General features: G+C 46.6%; 2 protein-coding genes across 2 annotated transcripts in view; both read right to left on the bottom strand.

Annotated features, from left to right (window-relative positions):
• The window catches only part of tns1b (tensin 1b), an 84,719-nt gene extending 73,273 nt beyond the window's left edge, over positions 1 to 11,446 (bottom strand). Inside the window, exon 1 of the mRNA XM_068745929.1 lies at positions 11,345 to 11,446. Within this exon, the coding sequence (XP_068602030.1) occupies positions 11,345 to 11,446 (102 nt within the window). The remainder of the gene's footprint in view (positions 1 to 11,344) is intronic.
• A 1,311-nt stretch (positions 11,447 to 12,757) lies between these two features.
• On the bottom strand, positions 12,758 to 16,565 carry cyp27a1.1 (cytochrome P450, family 27, subfamily A, polypeptide 1.1). The gene is made up of 9 exons (XM_068746094.1): positions 16,335 to 16,565; positions 15,703 to 15,884; positions 14,881 to 15,080; positions 14,599 to 14,796; positions 14,241 to 14,404; positions 13,915 to 14,081; positions 13,721 to 13,802; positions 13,384 to 13,584; positions 12,758 to 12,889 (listed from the first exon to the last, which is right to left on the bottom strand). Exons 1-9 carry the CDS (start codon positions 16,545 to 16,547, stop codon positions 12,758 to 12,760), a joined length of 1,539 nt encoding a protein of 512 aa, XP_068602195.1. The 5' UTR covers positions 16,548 to 16,565.
• Between the last annotated feature and the right edge of the window lie 475 nt (positions 16,566 to 17,040).

Raw genomic sequence — 17,040 nt, forward strand, 5'->3', positions numbered from 1 at the left:
TGAAGAGGATGGAAAAGGAGGGGGGGGGCTGTGCCTGGGGAGTGAGGGAGGGTGGGCATGTGTCCAACACTAACTAGATCACTTCTGTTTTATTACCGTTTCAACCTTGACCTTTTTTTTTTTTTTTTGCAGCAAAGCACTTAAACAATCAGGAAGATGAACAGGTCTCAGGGTTGCTGTCCTTGAACCAAGGATGGGTAAACAGTCGGGGGGGGGGGGGGGGGGGGAATCAAAGCTCTCACGATGGATTTAAAGGGTTAAAAAAAAAAGAAAAAACAAGCGGCTGGAAAAGGTAAAGCTGAGAGTAAAAAAAAATATGAGGAACAGATGAAACTGTGTGCAGTAATAGATAAGCAGATAGAGGAGAGAGGCAGGGGAGAGCAGATGAGGAGAGAGTGAGTGTGTAAACAGAGGGGTGTGTTCTGTGCTCTTGGCCGACGGCCTGGAAGCTGCTCCAGGATGGCGAGGGTGTGTGTGGGGGGGGGGGGGTGTTCAGTCGTCGACAGACAGAGGAAGAACACACTCGAGGAGCCCCCCCCCCAACACACACCCTTTCTCACCCCCGTGACTCCCATTCTGTTGCAAACAATGCAGACCCAAGAGCACCTCCCTCTGCAGAACGCTCACATGTGTGTGCACGTTTTCCTCCGTTCGCCCTGGTGAGGAGCAGCGAGAGGAAGGAGTTGCCCGCCAGAACTGACCCGTGGGCTCAGCAACAGTCCTCCCACAGTCCCTGGTGGGGGGGGGGGGGGCCCTCAGGGTTAGTCTCTCAACAGTTACCCGTTAAATATCAAATGATTATGCCCCCCGCCCACCCCCCGCGGACATTTTTGTAGCCACACTCGGGGCTGTGATAACAGCGGCGTTGCCATGACGCCTACCTTCACCACCGCAGACGTTTGATGTGTGTCCCTGTTTGGCTGATGAAAGCAGCAGGATGAGTTGTGAGTTGCGATGCTACAGAGAGAGTCACCGAGCACCTTTTTTTTTTTAATGATGTTAAAATATAACTTGAAGTTTTGCATTTTAGTATTAAATTCTGTCCTTCCGTCCATTAATTTTCTCCTGTTTTGCGGGTCACGGCAGTTTGCTGGAGCCTACCCCAGCTTGCTATCAGCGAGAGGCGGGGTACACCCCGAATGTGTCGCCAGTGCATCACACACACACACACTACGGACAATTTGGAATAGTCAATTCACCTAAATTGCATGTTTTTGGAGGAAACCGGTTGGCGCTGTCGCCTCACAGCAAGAAGGTGCCGGGTTGGAAGCCGGTTAGTGTGTGAGTTTGTCTCTGTGTGGCCCCGCGGTGCGCTGGCGATGCGTTCAGGGTGTAGCCTGGGTGGAGATTGTTACTGAGATATTAGTATATCTTCAACCAATCAGCCAACCAAACCAAACATGCAGGTGCATCAATCAAACACTGGATACATGAATATTGATACAAAAAACTCAAAAATTCAAGTGACACCTGTACCTTGTTTTTTCTTCTCCTTTGCTTCCAGAATGGGAAGATGCAGTGGAACAAAAATGTTGCCCACCTGCAGACGGTTGCGAGACCCCAGCCGAGTCCGCCCATCCTCTCCCGAAAGCCTCCTCCTGTCCTCTACAACCGTCCCCCCCCTCTTCTTCCCCCCAGCCTGTCTGTCAGCAGCTATAGTCCTGAACCGATTCCTTTGGTTTCATTGAATACAAGTCGTCTCGGGCCATTCCCATACGCATCCCTCTGCCCTACAGCATCCTTCCATCCTCCATCCCATCCCTTCTTTTTCTGGATGATGCTGCAGGTTCTTCCGTTCAGTGCGGCAAGTGGGTGGAGGTGGGGTGGCTCTGGCAGATCCGTCTGGCACAGAAGGAGGCACTTAAAGTGATGGGAAAAGGAGGGGGTTCTGCAAATTAATGTAGAAAGGGGACAAGGCTGGGGGGTGGGAGTGGGGGGGGGGGGGTCTTAGAGCAGTGTAAGAATAATGAATATGTAGGAGCATGAAGAGTAACGGTGAATTAAATTGAAGCTGTAAATGAAAATGACATCTGATGAAGGAAGAGAAGGTGAGAAAGCGCCAATGAATCACGCAACTACACAGGAAGTCCCTCCCTTCTTTATTTCCTCTCAGGGAAATGAAACTTTCTGCTAAAACAAAAACTGTGAGAAGAGTGGGAGTATTCTTTTGTTCCTTTCCGCGTTATGTCTTTAGACGCACCCTTTACACTGACATTACCGAGACCGTCATTGGTCGATGAGCATGTGGGCGCTTTCTTTTAAATTAAAATGAGTGATTGCTGCACGCTAGCAGCCTGAAGGATGAAGATATAGGTGTCTGAACAGTCTCAACATTTGCCCTCCCTCAGGCCTTTCTGTTGAAGAAGACCACACAATGCTGGCAGAGGCACAGTGGCCTCAGAGCTGGAACAATATTGTGCGCACTTCCTGCCTCTCTGCAGTGCAAACAATGAAGTCTCAATCTGGCCGCACCGTGTCTGTTGTCCATTCGAGGAAACCAGACATGAGGTTAGGGAGTTACGGGTCTTTGTTGCTGAGAGAACAAGAGGGGAGTGGTCGGTCATGGCTTTAACAGAGGGGGGGGGGGGGGGGCGGTATAAAGTCCTCAAATCCATTCCATATTACATCTCAGTAGCATAAAGAGGAAAATCTAAAAGCACCACTTGGACATTCTGTGGAGCAAAATAAAAAATAAAGTGTCTGCTGGGAATATCAAGTCCACCTTAAAAAAATATCTGCCTCATCAGGCATATGCGGACGTGACTGCTGTTTCAGAGGGTCGTTAGTGCCCAGCTCTGATGACATCATGCAGCTGCTTTGCACCCTGTAAATGCACATGGCTGCTGTAAGACTACAACATTCACAGAGTACAAGATGTCCAGAGTATGTTAGCTGTCACTGCTGCAGAGGAACGACACATTTCAACCAAAGTTAACTAATAGCCAATAATGGCAGCTGCATTGGGGGGGGGGGGGGGCTATTCTCTTAGACTTTGCATGTCTTGTTGGCCCAACTAAGTGGAAGCTGATTAATGCAGCAATTATCTCTGGCTCCTCCCACTATTGATCCCAGGCATCCATTTCTTTTTCAGATTGAGACCTCCTCAGCGAATGTGGCAGGAAGCCACAGGGAATTAAGTGAAAGCTCATTTCATCTTTGAGCACACTAGAGGCTTTTTTTTTTTTCTCTCTCTCTGGTGGAAACTCTTTGGGTGATTTGTTAATCGTGGCGAATTAAAAGCTGGGACTGGTGACAGCATGTAGCGATATCCTGTTTAAGAGAAAATATCTAATCCAGGCAGTAAACCAAAAGCCTCGTGAGACAGAAGATGGAATAAAGAACTGCAAACGCTCTCTCCGGGGCACAGCTTCAGATTAAAGCGACAGCGTGTAAGGCGATATTATAATGCTTAGCCTGGAAATAAATGATAAGAATTCAGGGGTTTAATGCCGTACAGTAGTAAAGATACGAAAGAATAGAATGTTTGAGCGGATCGCCGACACTCCAGGTGATCCCAATCTCTGAATCCAAAAATGTACATTACATAAATGAAAATACTTCACATAGTTTAGTCTCCCTCTTTTTGTATTGGATCCAAGACAACTATCTGACATCTTTGTACTTTTTTTTTTTCTGTATTAAACTCTAAATTCCGAAGGGTGGTAGTGAAGCACCCACCGAACACAAAGCCCCCCCACAGTCACCATTTGGCCTCAAACGCCAGAGGTCTCAGACCAATCATCAGCTGCCTCATAAGAAGCCCAGACGAGGCAGAAATGAACAGGATGTAGGCCGAGGCGATGACAAGGTATGAAGGGCCGCTCTACAGTTGATTTTTTAAAGCGCGTTTAAACAAATGCCTTTTTTTTAAATCCAAATGTCAGCGTCGTTCAGGAAGGTTGCAGGTTCTACAAAGGGTTAAATGAAGATTGTTCATAGAAACCCATTGTTCAGTAGAGAGAGAGAGACAACCAATGGCAGATGTGGACCCGCCTCGAGGGATCAACTGATGGCGCCTTAGAGTGTGTTAACGGTTCTGTGAAATTGGAGGAAGGATAGATCCATTGTCTCGGAAAGAACCGAGAAATACTCTACAAACTAAATCTTCCAACAGTAATTAATTATAATTACAACCCTTCCGTGTTTCTCATTCAGCTTATTCGGAGTCAAAGAGATCGAGAAGATTCCGAATCAATAAGCTTCTCTTCACTGGAGGAAAGGTAAGGTGCGTGATAGTAAAGTGAAGCCGGCGGTTCTCTGACTTGGCGGTGGTCTCACCTCTGACCCCCCCCCCCCCCCCCCACCCCCACCCTGGTAAAAAAATGGCATGTTGCAGCAGCACTCACCAGCCAGAGGGACATCGCTGAGCTTTCTTTGGAGACACCTGGGCAGTAATTCCCTTTCACTGATCCAAAGCTTTCTCAACACCGGACTTTTCTCGGATTAACGGGGACTGTGATCGTCCCCAGAAGGTCGGATACACTGCCCAGAGCGAGCCTAGCAGTCTGGCCCTTATCCTGACGTGCGTACTTCCTGAGCTGCATTGTTAGGCAGTGGAGAGGGAAAAGACACACACACACACACACACACACACACACACCTACGCACACACACACACACGCACTTTGTAATGCTAGTGCCAGGACATCATAGCCTGGAAAGTGAGAATACCAGGAGCTGTGTTTCTGTTTTTTTTCTACATGTTTTCAGGTTTTTCATTTCAATCCATTACACGATAACTTTCAGATTCCACCAGCTAATTTATTTTGGTCGCTGGGTGGCAGAACTCCACAGCAAACCTTAGCATGTTGAAGAGGTCACAACAGGTGTCATGAAGAACTGTCACAAATCTACCTCATTTATCGTGCATTATAGGCGTGAGGGTTGCTATGGTGACCTTTGCTGCAGATTGATTTCTTCCCTGCACAGCTGCGGAGGCAGTATTGAGCCGAACGAGGTGCACCTGCTGCTCGTCTCACCTCATCAGTTCCTGCCTACTTAGACCTGACTCTCTAGACAGCTGCTTGCCAGAATGTCCTCTGTGCTTTGTCCGTTTAGGGTCTTCCTCGCGCTACGTGTCTTCCTGTATTCCCCAGTTTGTGCTCTCGAGTGAGTGTGTGTGAGTGAAGATAAAAGGATCCCAGCCATGTCTTGCATTGTAAAGACTGTGAAGCCCTGATCCAAAACCAAACCGGGCTCATTCTTCCTAAAGCCCCTCCAAACCGCCCGCCCCTCTGCTGGATGAAAGCCTGCACTGTGTGCTTAGGTTTTAACATGGGGGGGGTTACTTTCTGGACGATTGTTATCGCTTCTTGAAGTGCTAAGCCGTAAGCGAGGCCTCCGTCAACACGGCTGCCAACAAGAGAGTCTGACCTCCCCACCATGTGTGCTGGGGATAATGAAGAGGAATGGGTTTAGATTGGAAGGGCATGTAGCGTGAGCTCACACTTGTCCTTGGACATTAAACCACATGAATGCCACATTATAGTTTGTAAAAAATCCAATAACTGCTGCGGGTTTTACGGCACGAAAATAAAATCATGAAAAGCTGACTGCCCCCTGCTGGACTGTTCTCGCCACAATTAGGATCGTTGGAAGACGGGCAAAACACCTAAAGGTCCCACATTACGAAAAACTCACTTTCCCCATGTTACTAATTTGGTGGGTTTGGGTCATTGGGTCAAACAATCCAGTCAATCCTGCGTAGTTCTGTAATCAAGTACAGAAACGCTTCTGGAAGAAATCTCTCTGACTGTGACGCCACAGTATGAAAATGTGCACAAGATATGTGTGCACGTAAGTCGGGTTACGAATGTGCTCGCGAAAATCCCTAAAATGATTAATGATCGCCTCACGAAAAAAAGGAAGTCCAGGGACAGGTGAAGGTCGTAGAGTAGACGACGGGGTCAAGGGCATGTTTATTGGTGATGGGAAGCAATGTCTTTAAAAACTGTGTGTATTTGTCGGCGTGTGTGGCGGCGAGGACATCCCCCCCCGCCGCCACGTCCACTAATACGAGTGGGAGTTCTTAACGGCTCACACTGCAGCCCATGGTGATGGTGAATGTAAATCACGCTTGACCGGCCACAAGACTGTGTGTGTGTGTGCGTGTGTGTGTGCGTGTGTGTGTGTGTGTCCATCGCGCGGCTTCACGTTTCATTCAAACTTTATTAGTATACCGGTGCCTTTTTTTTGTCCGCTTTAATTGCATTAACTTCTTAGAGCCTAACCTTGTGGCAGGAGAGCGATGGGACGCCGCACAGCCGCTGCCTCGGCATGGGGGCGTTTAATAGTGTTTACACTGACATCGTTCTGCGCTTAGGAAGAAAAGCGGCTTTTCTCTTCGAGGATTTTATAACCTGGTGGCATTTGCTTTTGAGGGGCGACAAGAATACGGCCTCACATAATAGATTAGTAAAGAGACAATAGCGATTGAAAGACCAGTCCTCGTGTCTCGTGTCTGTAACTCGTGTCTTCATACACAGAATGTTATACCGGTAAATTGTCATTTGGGGGGTGTTTGTGCTGTTTTCATTCATCTGTGGATGAAATGCATCATTTAAAAACATTTAATTGGATGTGAAACTTTGTGTTTTCATCCATGTCTGCTCATCAATGCTAAGATGCATGGAGAATGGCTTCTGGCTTATCAATTTAAATTACCACTACATGCTGTACGTAGGCTGTACTTTAGTTTTGTTGTACGGACACGGTATAATAAACTACTTTAAGATAGCATTTGTATTGACATTTCAACACCTATTGTAATTTTCAGAGCTTAAAAGGTCATTAAAGACGCTTTTTAGATTCGAATAATTCTGACTTTAAATTCTTTCTGGGTCGCGTGAGAACATCGGTCTGTATTGTGAGAACCAGCCACAGCAATCTCAGTGCAAACACAGCACTGCTCATAGCAGGTGCTAAAGGAGCGACCGCGGCAGAGCTTAAGCGACAAAGAGACCCCTGGAATGTTATCTGGTTCATTAAAGGTGTTGCACCGGATGGAGCTGCGAACTGATAATTCAACCACTTAAAGCGCGCTCGTTCTGTTTGATCTGACGCCGCTTAAGGACGCCTTATCCAAGCAGGCACAGTTAAATCAATTAACCGTTATCCGCAACAAGAGGAGTCCGGATAAACTATCGTCGAGACATACTTTGAGTGTGACGTAACTCTGACGGCAAAAAAGGCTTTTGCTCCTGGGCGGGATAATTATTTTGAAAGCACCTATTTGATATTAATCGAGAGCTAGATGTACAGAATATTCACGCGAGAGAATATAAAAGCACAATTGAAGCAACTTCAGTCGCTGCTGATGGCGAGATATGCAATGTTTGAGCAGACGCTTTCCTCTGACGGCCGTAAACTGTCAGGTCGCGCTGGAGTCACCGTGATAGCAGGGGCAGTTGGGCAGTCATTTTTTTTATGACACTGCGGATCCATCCAGATATCCGTTGAAAGAGTTTCAATTCTGGGCTGGTGCGGTGACAAACAAGCCCTTGACGACACAATACAATGATGTGGAGGCAGTCGGCCTATTTATAGAGCCATGCTATAGGAAGGCTTGCCAGGACAGACAGACAGACTGGCAGGAGGCAAAGTAGTAGCAGATTATGTTCTCAGATCTTCATTAACTAATGTAACACAGAATGAAACGGGATTAAAGGGTAAAAGGCTTCAATTTAGGGAATGCAGCATGCTAATCTCCGGATTGTGGAGAATTTAAGAATCTAGACCAGTGATAAAATTAAAAGATTTATTATACGCCTGATACTTTAAAGATGTTATTTAATCCTAATTGCACTAAATTCTACGACTGGTTGAAAGTCGTGAGTTTTCCATTCCTCTATTCATGATTTCTGCAAAATTATATGTATCTTATATTATTACAAAAACTCTCCTCCCTTTTCAACTTTTTCTTATGCTGACAAATTGATTCTCAGAATATTAAAACACAAGAGGCGATGAAAGACCCTGTAGAAACTCAACAACAAGGAAGTAATGGCCTGCAACACAAGGACATGGTTTGCAAAGGACTAAAATAACCCGAGAATAAAAATACCAAATTAAATCTCAAAGAAAATTCCCATCATGCCACGTAATGTATTGATTTATCTCGTATACATGTGAGTAAAAGTCTATTTCCAGCTCCAGCGTGAATTTGTGACATGCCGGTGATGCCTGTGTAGGACTTTAGGCGTGGGCGACACATGTGCAGTATTGGGACTGATTTAATTCAATGATTCCATCGTGTGGCGCTTGGGACGGGACACACCCGCTCTCGTTAACAAGGATCGGGAAGGGAATGTGGAACATGTGCCATTTTATGGAGAGCCATAGAGTTTCTACTCCTCCTCTACTGTCTCTGCAGAACAATCAACTGCTATGTTTAAGGCCTTGGAGAGACAATATTGCATAATGCCAAGAGTCCGGTTTCTCCAAATGCCTGAATTTTCTCAGATTAGCCTTAACTCCAGTGAGCAGCTTTCTACACATCTGGTTATGGTCTACTTGTTTAGTACACACTCGATGGTTACGCCTGAAAACGTGCATTACGTTTCCCTTCCCCAGTCCAGCGAGGAATCGCATTCCAGTGCAAATACCTATGACATTCCTGCACAGCGGAATGCGTGTGTGCAAAAGTGTGCAAGCCTATCCTTTGGAAACCAGTGAGGGTGAACTAGCAACAATGATCTGCCCCAGCTTGTTACGAGCATTGGTGGAAAAATAGAGAGGGAGAAAAAGAAAAAAAAAGACTGGGGTCTTTCTTCCTGTGTATATTCAGAGTAAATGCAGCATGTCAAAGGGGGGGGGGGGATTTATTACGTTCCCAAAGAAAAACAGTCTCCCGATGATGAAAACATGATTGGGCGACCTGGGTAGTCTAACTTCTGCTCCATTGTCACAGTGATTACCCCTGGAGCCTTGTGGCATTCAACCTTGGTTGGAAAAACACCCCGGGGGGGGAAAGGAGAGCCACAAATATCCACAAAAGCTGCATTTTGAGTCAAAAAGGGGATGCGAGCCGAGCTTCCTGTCCATCACTCGGGAAGTGTTGTGAATGCCGACAAAGGCCCCCAGAGTGAGACTTTGTGCGATTTGGACGTTGCCGAGAGCCAATGCCACATCGCCTTGCCAAGTATTAAGGCGCAGACAAGAAAATCCCCCCCCCCCCCCACACACACACACAAACACTTAGAGAAATATCGACAAAACTGCTGCATAGAGCCCACATTCACATACACACAAAGCCAACAAGGGCGGAGGGGATGGGGCAAAACAGAGTGCATTATGTGGACCACAAGGTCCAAGGCAGAGACGGAGGGTAGGCCTCCGCTTTCCATTCCACGAAAAGAAGCACACGACTAAGAATCTGAGGGGAAATACAGTTGCCCGAGCCTTAATCTATCATTCTATCCGCTGTGCATTTGCAAAGTAAATGAAAGACTTCTTAAGAAGCTCAATGAGCGGCTTTTGTGTCCCATTATCATCTTGTTCCACAGTCTTTGTGTGACAGCATTACGCATCACCGAATCACTAACTTGACTTCAAAAGGTGGATATAAAGGCTCGGATTACCTGACGAGTCCATGGTAGCTCTCGACTAAGGCTGAATGATTATTTTCCTAGGTTTTCTAGTTTAACAAACCTGGATGGCTTTTTAAACATTCGGCCGTTGCGCATATCGATCAGTGGGATGCACCGAACGCATCGCTCCACATTCAAACTCATTTTTGCGCCAGCAAAACATCAGAAACTGAGACTAAAATAAACTCAAACATCTAAAATATACTAATCAAATATCTCTAATTTTAGTCAATTTGCATTGAAATTCAACTACAATGTAATGACGAAAATGGCAGATCAGGCTGCCTGCAGCATTCATAACAGCCCTGGGATGGAGGTTAAGATGGCAGACCTTTTGCACCCCAGCCCCCCCCCCCCCCTTCTTTTAAAGGTAAATGGACTGTAGTTATGCTGTGCCTTTGCAACATAAGGCAACCAGTCGCAAATATAAGATGCCATCCGAGGTACCAGCAGCTTACATTAATAGAACAGTCACTGGGACCAGTTCAATATCTTGTCATGTGTCGGGTGAATCACCGTGGTTAGAAATCTGAACCTGTCACCCTTACTAAAAAGCGTTTGACGTGGGTGGGTGGCGCACTCGTACACCCTCTAGTGGCAGTGAATGGCGGACATCTCACCTTTTTAAAGCAGGGTCCGAGCCTGAAGTAAAGGCTAAATTCCTGTATGGGAATGAAAGGTAAAAATGATTGGGGGGGGGCGGGGTTGTAACTTTTGCTGAGGATTCACAATCCCATCCCAGGTCCAGCACACCCTGGGCAGCTTTCCATGGAACACACAGAGAGGGTCTTGTTCTGCGAGCCATGTGCAGATCGGTACCGGCAGGTATAGGAATGAAATGATACGCCTCCCCTTGAGACGCGGCACAGAGGATGCACTGTTCCACCGCGGCGAAAGCATCCACTGGAATGCCATACAGAGAGGCAGGCGACTTTCAGTTCACCGCATACCTTTTATTGAAAAATGCTCAAATCCCAGGGAAGTCCCGGGCCTGGCATCCGACCCTTGGGTTGGGAATTCAGAGCGGATAGAGACCAGGATCTGACAGACATCACACACACTATGTAGTGGATTCGATTTATAAAAAACACAAGGGTATACATGAAATACGAGTGCAGTGGGTCAGAGAGAATGAAAACATTAAAAATTAAAAAAAGAATCAGTGCCGGATCAGAGGTCATTGAGCACCATAGCCCTGCAGCAGCCTCGGGCGGCACAGAGAACTGTTATAACAACTCTGCACAAATGAACCTCCAGATATTCACCAGCAGGTCTCGAGCAGAAGTAGTGAATTATTCCATTACATCAGTGCAGGGGGGATCGCTGGCTTTTCGGAGTCGCCCTTGGCAGTCATTACAGCCAGGTAATGGTTTACTTTATTCTTAGAGTGCTTGAATGCCACATGTCAACGCAGGTATTACACGCACACGCACACACGCAGTGCACCTGGGTTGATGGTTGTGTAAGCCGTCTGCGGTTCATAGAAAGTTAAAAACCCACCGGATGTGTTCTGGCTTACTTCTGAAATGCACTCTGTTCCTGGATCTGTTGATTTTTAAATACATTTTATGAAGTTGTAACAAAGGTCAAAATCCTTTTCCTGTTACAAGCCCGACATAAGGAGAGCTGACTGGGTTCGACGGCGCGCACGTGAATGCAAGGAACCCAAATAAACGCGCCAACTTCTCAGCGTCCTGCTCCTGTTCAGACGCACGCGTTTGCCGCCCGCGCGTTTCCTCCCGCCAGCACCTCCTTACCTTCTCCAGCCTCTCTTTCTCCTTTTCTCCGACCTCATGTCGGTAGACGGGCATTTGCAGAAAGTCCTCTTCACAACAAATGAAGCTCACTGTGCATCCCATCCGAGCAAAGCCAGGGCGCACGCGTCAAAAACCCCATTCACAAGTTCACTGCTCGGTCCACCGTCCTCCAGCCTCCTCTTTGCCGCTCCTCCTCCTCACCGGAGTTTCTGGGATTTTATTCCGCTCCAACAGGCGACAAATGAGCTCAACCGGTCGGGCATTGCTGCCTCGTCTGGGTGCGTTTGCTGCGCGTCTCTTCACAGCGCGCTGACTGACTGCTGCGCTGCGTGACTGTGTGACCTACCTGTGGCGGGCTAACAGGTAGTTCGCCAGATAGCAGGGTCTCCCACTCCCTCTCTCTTACCTTTATGTTTGTGATTGGTGTATGTGCTTGTCGCTCAAATTGTTAAATACCCCCCACCCACCCCGCGCGTGCAGTTTCGCCTACCTGTATTTTCGGACAGGGTAATTAAACGACTGCTTTCGCAGGTGGATTCACATCTGATGGTTTCTCTCAGATGGTCAATAAGACCACGTGTCTGGGCTCTGAATGACCTCCGACCTCCTCTGACTTGGCCAACCAAACACACCACCGGACTGAGAACAGTTGTTGGTGCGCAGAGCAGGAGTCCTTGTGGTTTGACCGGTTTCTGCAGTTCTGGCGCCCCCTGCTGGGATATATTGTAGGCAAAAGAAAAGCTTGATGCCTGACCCGGTGAGCTTTATTATTATGACCTTCCACCAAAGGAAGTTATGTATGGAAGCAAATCTGGGACGGTGCCCTTCTCAAAGGCACCTCGGCAGTTTTCTGGAGGTAGACTGGATCCTCTCCAGCCACCAACGCACACTCCACATTTCGTCTGAACCGGGACTCGAACCTTTCTACAAGGTGTCACGCCTCATGGTGTATTCTGAAATGCTCGGGATACCAGACACCGTGTGTGGTGTCTGGCACATTTTCTCTACCGGGTTACATAGGTCAAGCAGTGTTAGTTTAAAAATAAATGAAGGCTTTAATGTGTTATAAAAAAGTGGACAATTAAAAACCTAATTCAAGTGCTTTAACTACGATACAGACGGAGTCCTCTGGAAAGACTGTTGGTTACACATGAAGGGTCATCTTTCATTCAAACACAAACAGGATACACAAAGTACTTATTACAAAGAACACCTAGTCTCCTCACTCACCTTGTCAAATTACAAAGACCGTTTGATGAGAAATTTCCATGGGGTCACTTTTCTTATCTTGAACCCATGATGTTCGTCCATGTCATCTTTCTGACAGGTTTCGATGCGCATCGGTTCTTCAGTCGCCTCAAAATATCGGCGATGGCCTTCCTTTTTTTCATACGATGGTTGCCAAATACCAAGTTAAGTTGTGCTTTCGCCTCCTCTTTCCACGAAGTGTAGGCTTACTGGTTTGTCTGGTACCAGAACAGTGCGGGTGATGCTTTTCAACTCCCCCATTCCAGGATCGGGCTTGACTTCAAATCTCCTGATGAGCTGCAGGGAAATGAAAACTATTACTTCATTGCCTATTCAGTTTGATTATAACCCTGTCGTCACATCATGTTCTTCTTTTTCTATTATTATAATATATCGGTATTGATTTTCATACTCTTTCTGCAAAGTAACAAAGCAAATATAGTTTGCTATTAATAATATGCAAATAAGTATACTTGTGATTAATGTAATTTGTATGATGTCACACAAAGATGCTAAGTTAACCCATTAAGGCAACAGCTAATGTTAGCCTTCAATCATTTCCTAGCCATCAATACTAAAAAAATTGCTTTAAATACCCTCACGGCAAACTCATTTGAATTTGAATTCAATAGCTTTACTTTAAAAAGTGCATTTAATAAAAGCATCAAATTATATGAAATAAATATTAAACTATTAAGTATTTGTCAACATGTAGCAGCCAAAAATCTTTTTTTTTTTTTAAATATAAATTTGATAAAATTGTGTTTCACTGTTAGCATCAAGTTACAGACCCGACACAGAACCAAATACATCTCCAGCTCAGCAATCCGACGACCCACACAGCCTCTGACGCCGAAGCCAAACGGGATGGAGCCAAAGGCGTGTGGCCTCCCGTGGCCATCGCGAAGCCACCTCTCTGGCTTGAAGGTGAACGAGTCTGGGAATGTGTCCTCGTCGTGACTGATGGCGTAATGAGAAAGCGTAAAAGCAGTCTGGAGGAAACAGAAGTGGAGACAAGATATAGTGTTTCCGAAAGCCTGTCGTAACACGGAGTCTTCGTTAAACGACTTAAGTGAGGACCACCCATTCAAGAAAATGTCTGATATAAAAAAAAAAAAGCAGACCCACATTCTTTGAAAATTGATATGCGCCAATCCTAACAGCCTTGTCTGCCACGACTCTCCCATTCAGAGGAACAACCGGATACATCCTGCAAAACATTTCACGTTGGTTTGTTTTTCTTACGGCGTTATACCTTCTCAATGATTTTACTGACGGACAAGCGTGGAAGCTGAACGCCACCCATCGTAACTCCGTCTCACCTCAGTGACTCCTTGACGACAGCCCTTAAGTAAGGCATCTGCGTGACCTCCTCGGCAGAAGGTATCCGGTCTGGTGGGATCAATCGAGACGCCTCTTCATAGAGTTTGTCTTGTTTTTCTGGGTACATGGACAGCAGGTGCAAAGTCCATGTAAGGGTGTTGGAGGTCTTGATGAGAAAGACAATGTCATTATAAGAAAGAAAAAAATGAACCTCATGTGCACACGCGGTGGAAAAATCGCAATCAAACATCTTCTTTTAGTGGACTCAAAAAAATGTGATTTAGGAACGAGGTGGAGGGGGGGGGGGGTGGTGTATCACATTTACCGTATCCACTCCCGCTAACAAAAGCTCCGTCACACTGCCGTAAACTTCTTCAATGCTCATGTCGGTGCTTGAGAGGAGGTATGTGAGGTATTCTCCCTCCACGCTCTGTTTGTTGTCCAGACGCTGCTGAATGGAGTTCATCTTCTTGTCAATCAAGTTTGTAGCTAAAAGGGGGAAGAAAATAAAAATCTAATTCTTCATTTTTAAAGGCATATTAAAGAGTAGGTCGTTTGTTTTTAGGAACATTTATTTATTGTGCACGCAGCAGCTTTTCTTTTCTAGAACTCATCCTTAAACTAAGTTTTGTGGAAATCTGTCCAATATTTTTTTAAATATTTTTCTCTTCTTTACCACTCACCAAAGTTGAAGATGCCATCCCAGCCTGCAATGTAGCGCCCCCAGTAGGGCAGGAGGCTGCGGGTCCACTTGGGTGCAACGGCCACAAAAAAGTTGTTGGAGAACATCTTGGATATTGCATTGATGAATTCTTGAGTGCCTGCTGGAATTTGCTTCTCCAGACACCCAAGCCTGGTCTCAAACAGTATGGAGGCAATGCCTGCGTGAGGACAGTTAAATTCAGAGCAAGAAACACTCGAGAACTGTAAGTCCCGGAAGAGGAATTCAGGAATTTCCTTCGCACCCTCAAGTGAGAAACGATAGAACTCATTGGCCACGTTGGTCACCAAGTCTCCCGTGCGGCTGCGTTGCCTCAGGAAGCGCATCCTGCTGATGAAGTCCGTCACAACGTCGTTAAGAGTGTCCCCATATTGTGCAGCGTCCTTCGGAAGCAGCATCCGCTTGTTCAGCGCTGCCCGCATGTTGTGCCACTTCTTCCCATTTCTGCCAACAGACGGAGTCATAGCGAGTAGCAAATAAAGAAGAGATAGTATTTGTATTTGTCCAGGTGCTGGTGATATGAGTGTTGAATATATGTGAGAGTAAAGTCTAAATGTCAGCACTTAACTTTATCTAATGAAGAATAAATGAAGACCTTAAAGCACATTGTAAACGTTTGTTGTGTGCTGTCTTGTCGATACTGGACTTTTTCTATTCTAAGGACCTTTCTGAATATTAATTTGCAGGCTTGCTTGAATATAGCCTGTTAGGAGTCACTAAATGTTACGCAGACACAGGGAGAACATAGAAACCCGTCACAGAAAGGTCGGATTTGAACCTGTGACCATCTTGCTGCGAGGCAAGTGCTAACCACTGCGCCACCAATAAGCATGAGTGACGGCTAAAGTAAATATTGACAGGATGTTATTGTCTGTACGTTAACAGCCTGGGTAACTAATCAGACATGTTCTAGCTACCGACTCTGTTTAAACAAAACCTTCCAGGTCCGATGACCATTTGTAGGTCAAAGTCAGCCCCTCCCCCCTCACATGACATCACTTGTGAGGACTTTGGAACAGAGCATTGCCGTACACACAATGTACTCTACAGTTGCCTACTGTCTTACTCTGTGAAAGGCCCGTAGCCGTATCCTCTCATGTCGCGATAGTCTTTCCACAGGGACATGTCCCCTCGCTCTGGGAGCTTGTCCTCGTTCCTCAAGACCGCCTCCAGAAGATCCGGGGTGTTCACACAGACCCCGCTCGTTCCGTCTTTGTATATGGGTCCGTATAGCGCTTTCTCATAGAGCTGACGGGGAATGAGAGATATACTGATGAGAAAGCTGAGGACCCTTCAGTCACGAGAGGTCAGAGGAGGAGATTCAGGACAAACACATCATGAAAGGTGAACTGACCGATTCCCTTTTAAGGGCATGCCGTGTTGTGCAAAAGCATGCATTGTGTGTTTACAGAATGAGGCCAGTGTCAGGTGACGATGATGAAGATTTGGTCACGGCTGTTGACGTGCAGAGACGAGGGCAAACAATCGACTCCTTTGTGAGAGCTCCTTTGTTGCTACCAACAACCGCCTCCAAGTAACAATCACGATTGTCAGCAGATCAGCCGCAGTCACCGAGTCACATTTACATATCGGACTTCTATAGAGCATTGTACACGCACCAGGTGATATTTTCAGTGATCGCGCGTCTCCACAACAAAAACCTGCCGATTGTGCAGCCCATCCAGAGCGGGCACGTACCTGCAGCTCATGCAAACGGTTGTGGAAGCCCTGAAAGGTCAGTCTGTACAGCAGCTCCAAGAGGCTGACCTGAGGGAGGTCCTCCCTCGTCAGAAGCTTTTCCTGGGAAGTCGAGAGGGGCCCCCGGGCAGAGGATGCTCTTCCCACCCCGGTGGAGCTGACCCTCGCCACGGCGACGGGGCATGCCAGCAGCTTGCTGCCGTTCCTCCACATCACGCCGCCCAACTGCCACGATGAAGACGGAATAGAAAGTGTGCCGAGCTGCTGTTTCCAAAAGACTAGGCGAGCAGGGAGGGGCCAGGCCTCACCCAAAGCAAAAATAATTAACCCTTACTGCAGAACTCCCAAGGACCAACCAGGACTGTCGGAAATCATTCTTAAATCAAATATATGATTTCATTGGTAAAACTTTAATTGAATAATATATGCGACAGAATACTGATTTTAAGTCCTGGTTCTCTTGAGAGCACTTCATAGCATTTGCTCAAAGTATCAGAGAAATGGTCCAAAGTGTTCCTGTTACAAACAGGAGCGCTCTGCATCCTTTAAAGGATGAGCGCTTTGGTTTACATGTGGTTTTCGGACTTTGCCTTCAGACCGGGTGTCCTTTCAAAGAACCGCACTCAGCTGGCGGTTGTTCCGTTTTCAGAATAGATAAAGAGATTTCTACCTCTGCTACCCGTCGAGCAGATGCCCCGACGAATCG

The sequence above is a fragment of the Brachionichthys hirsutus genome, chromosome 12 (genome assembly GCF_040956055.1).
Source record: "Brachionichthys hirsutus isolate HB-005 chromosome 12, CSIRO-AGI_Bhir_v1, whole genome shotgun sequence".
Classification (NCBI taxonomy): Eukaryota; Metazoa; Chordata; class Actinopteri; order Lophiiformes; family Brachionichthyidae; genus Brachionichthys; species Brachionichthys hirsutus.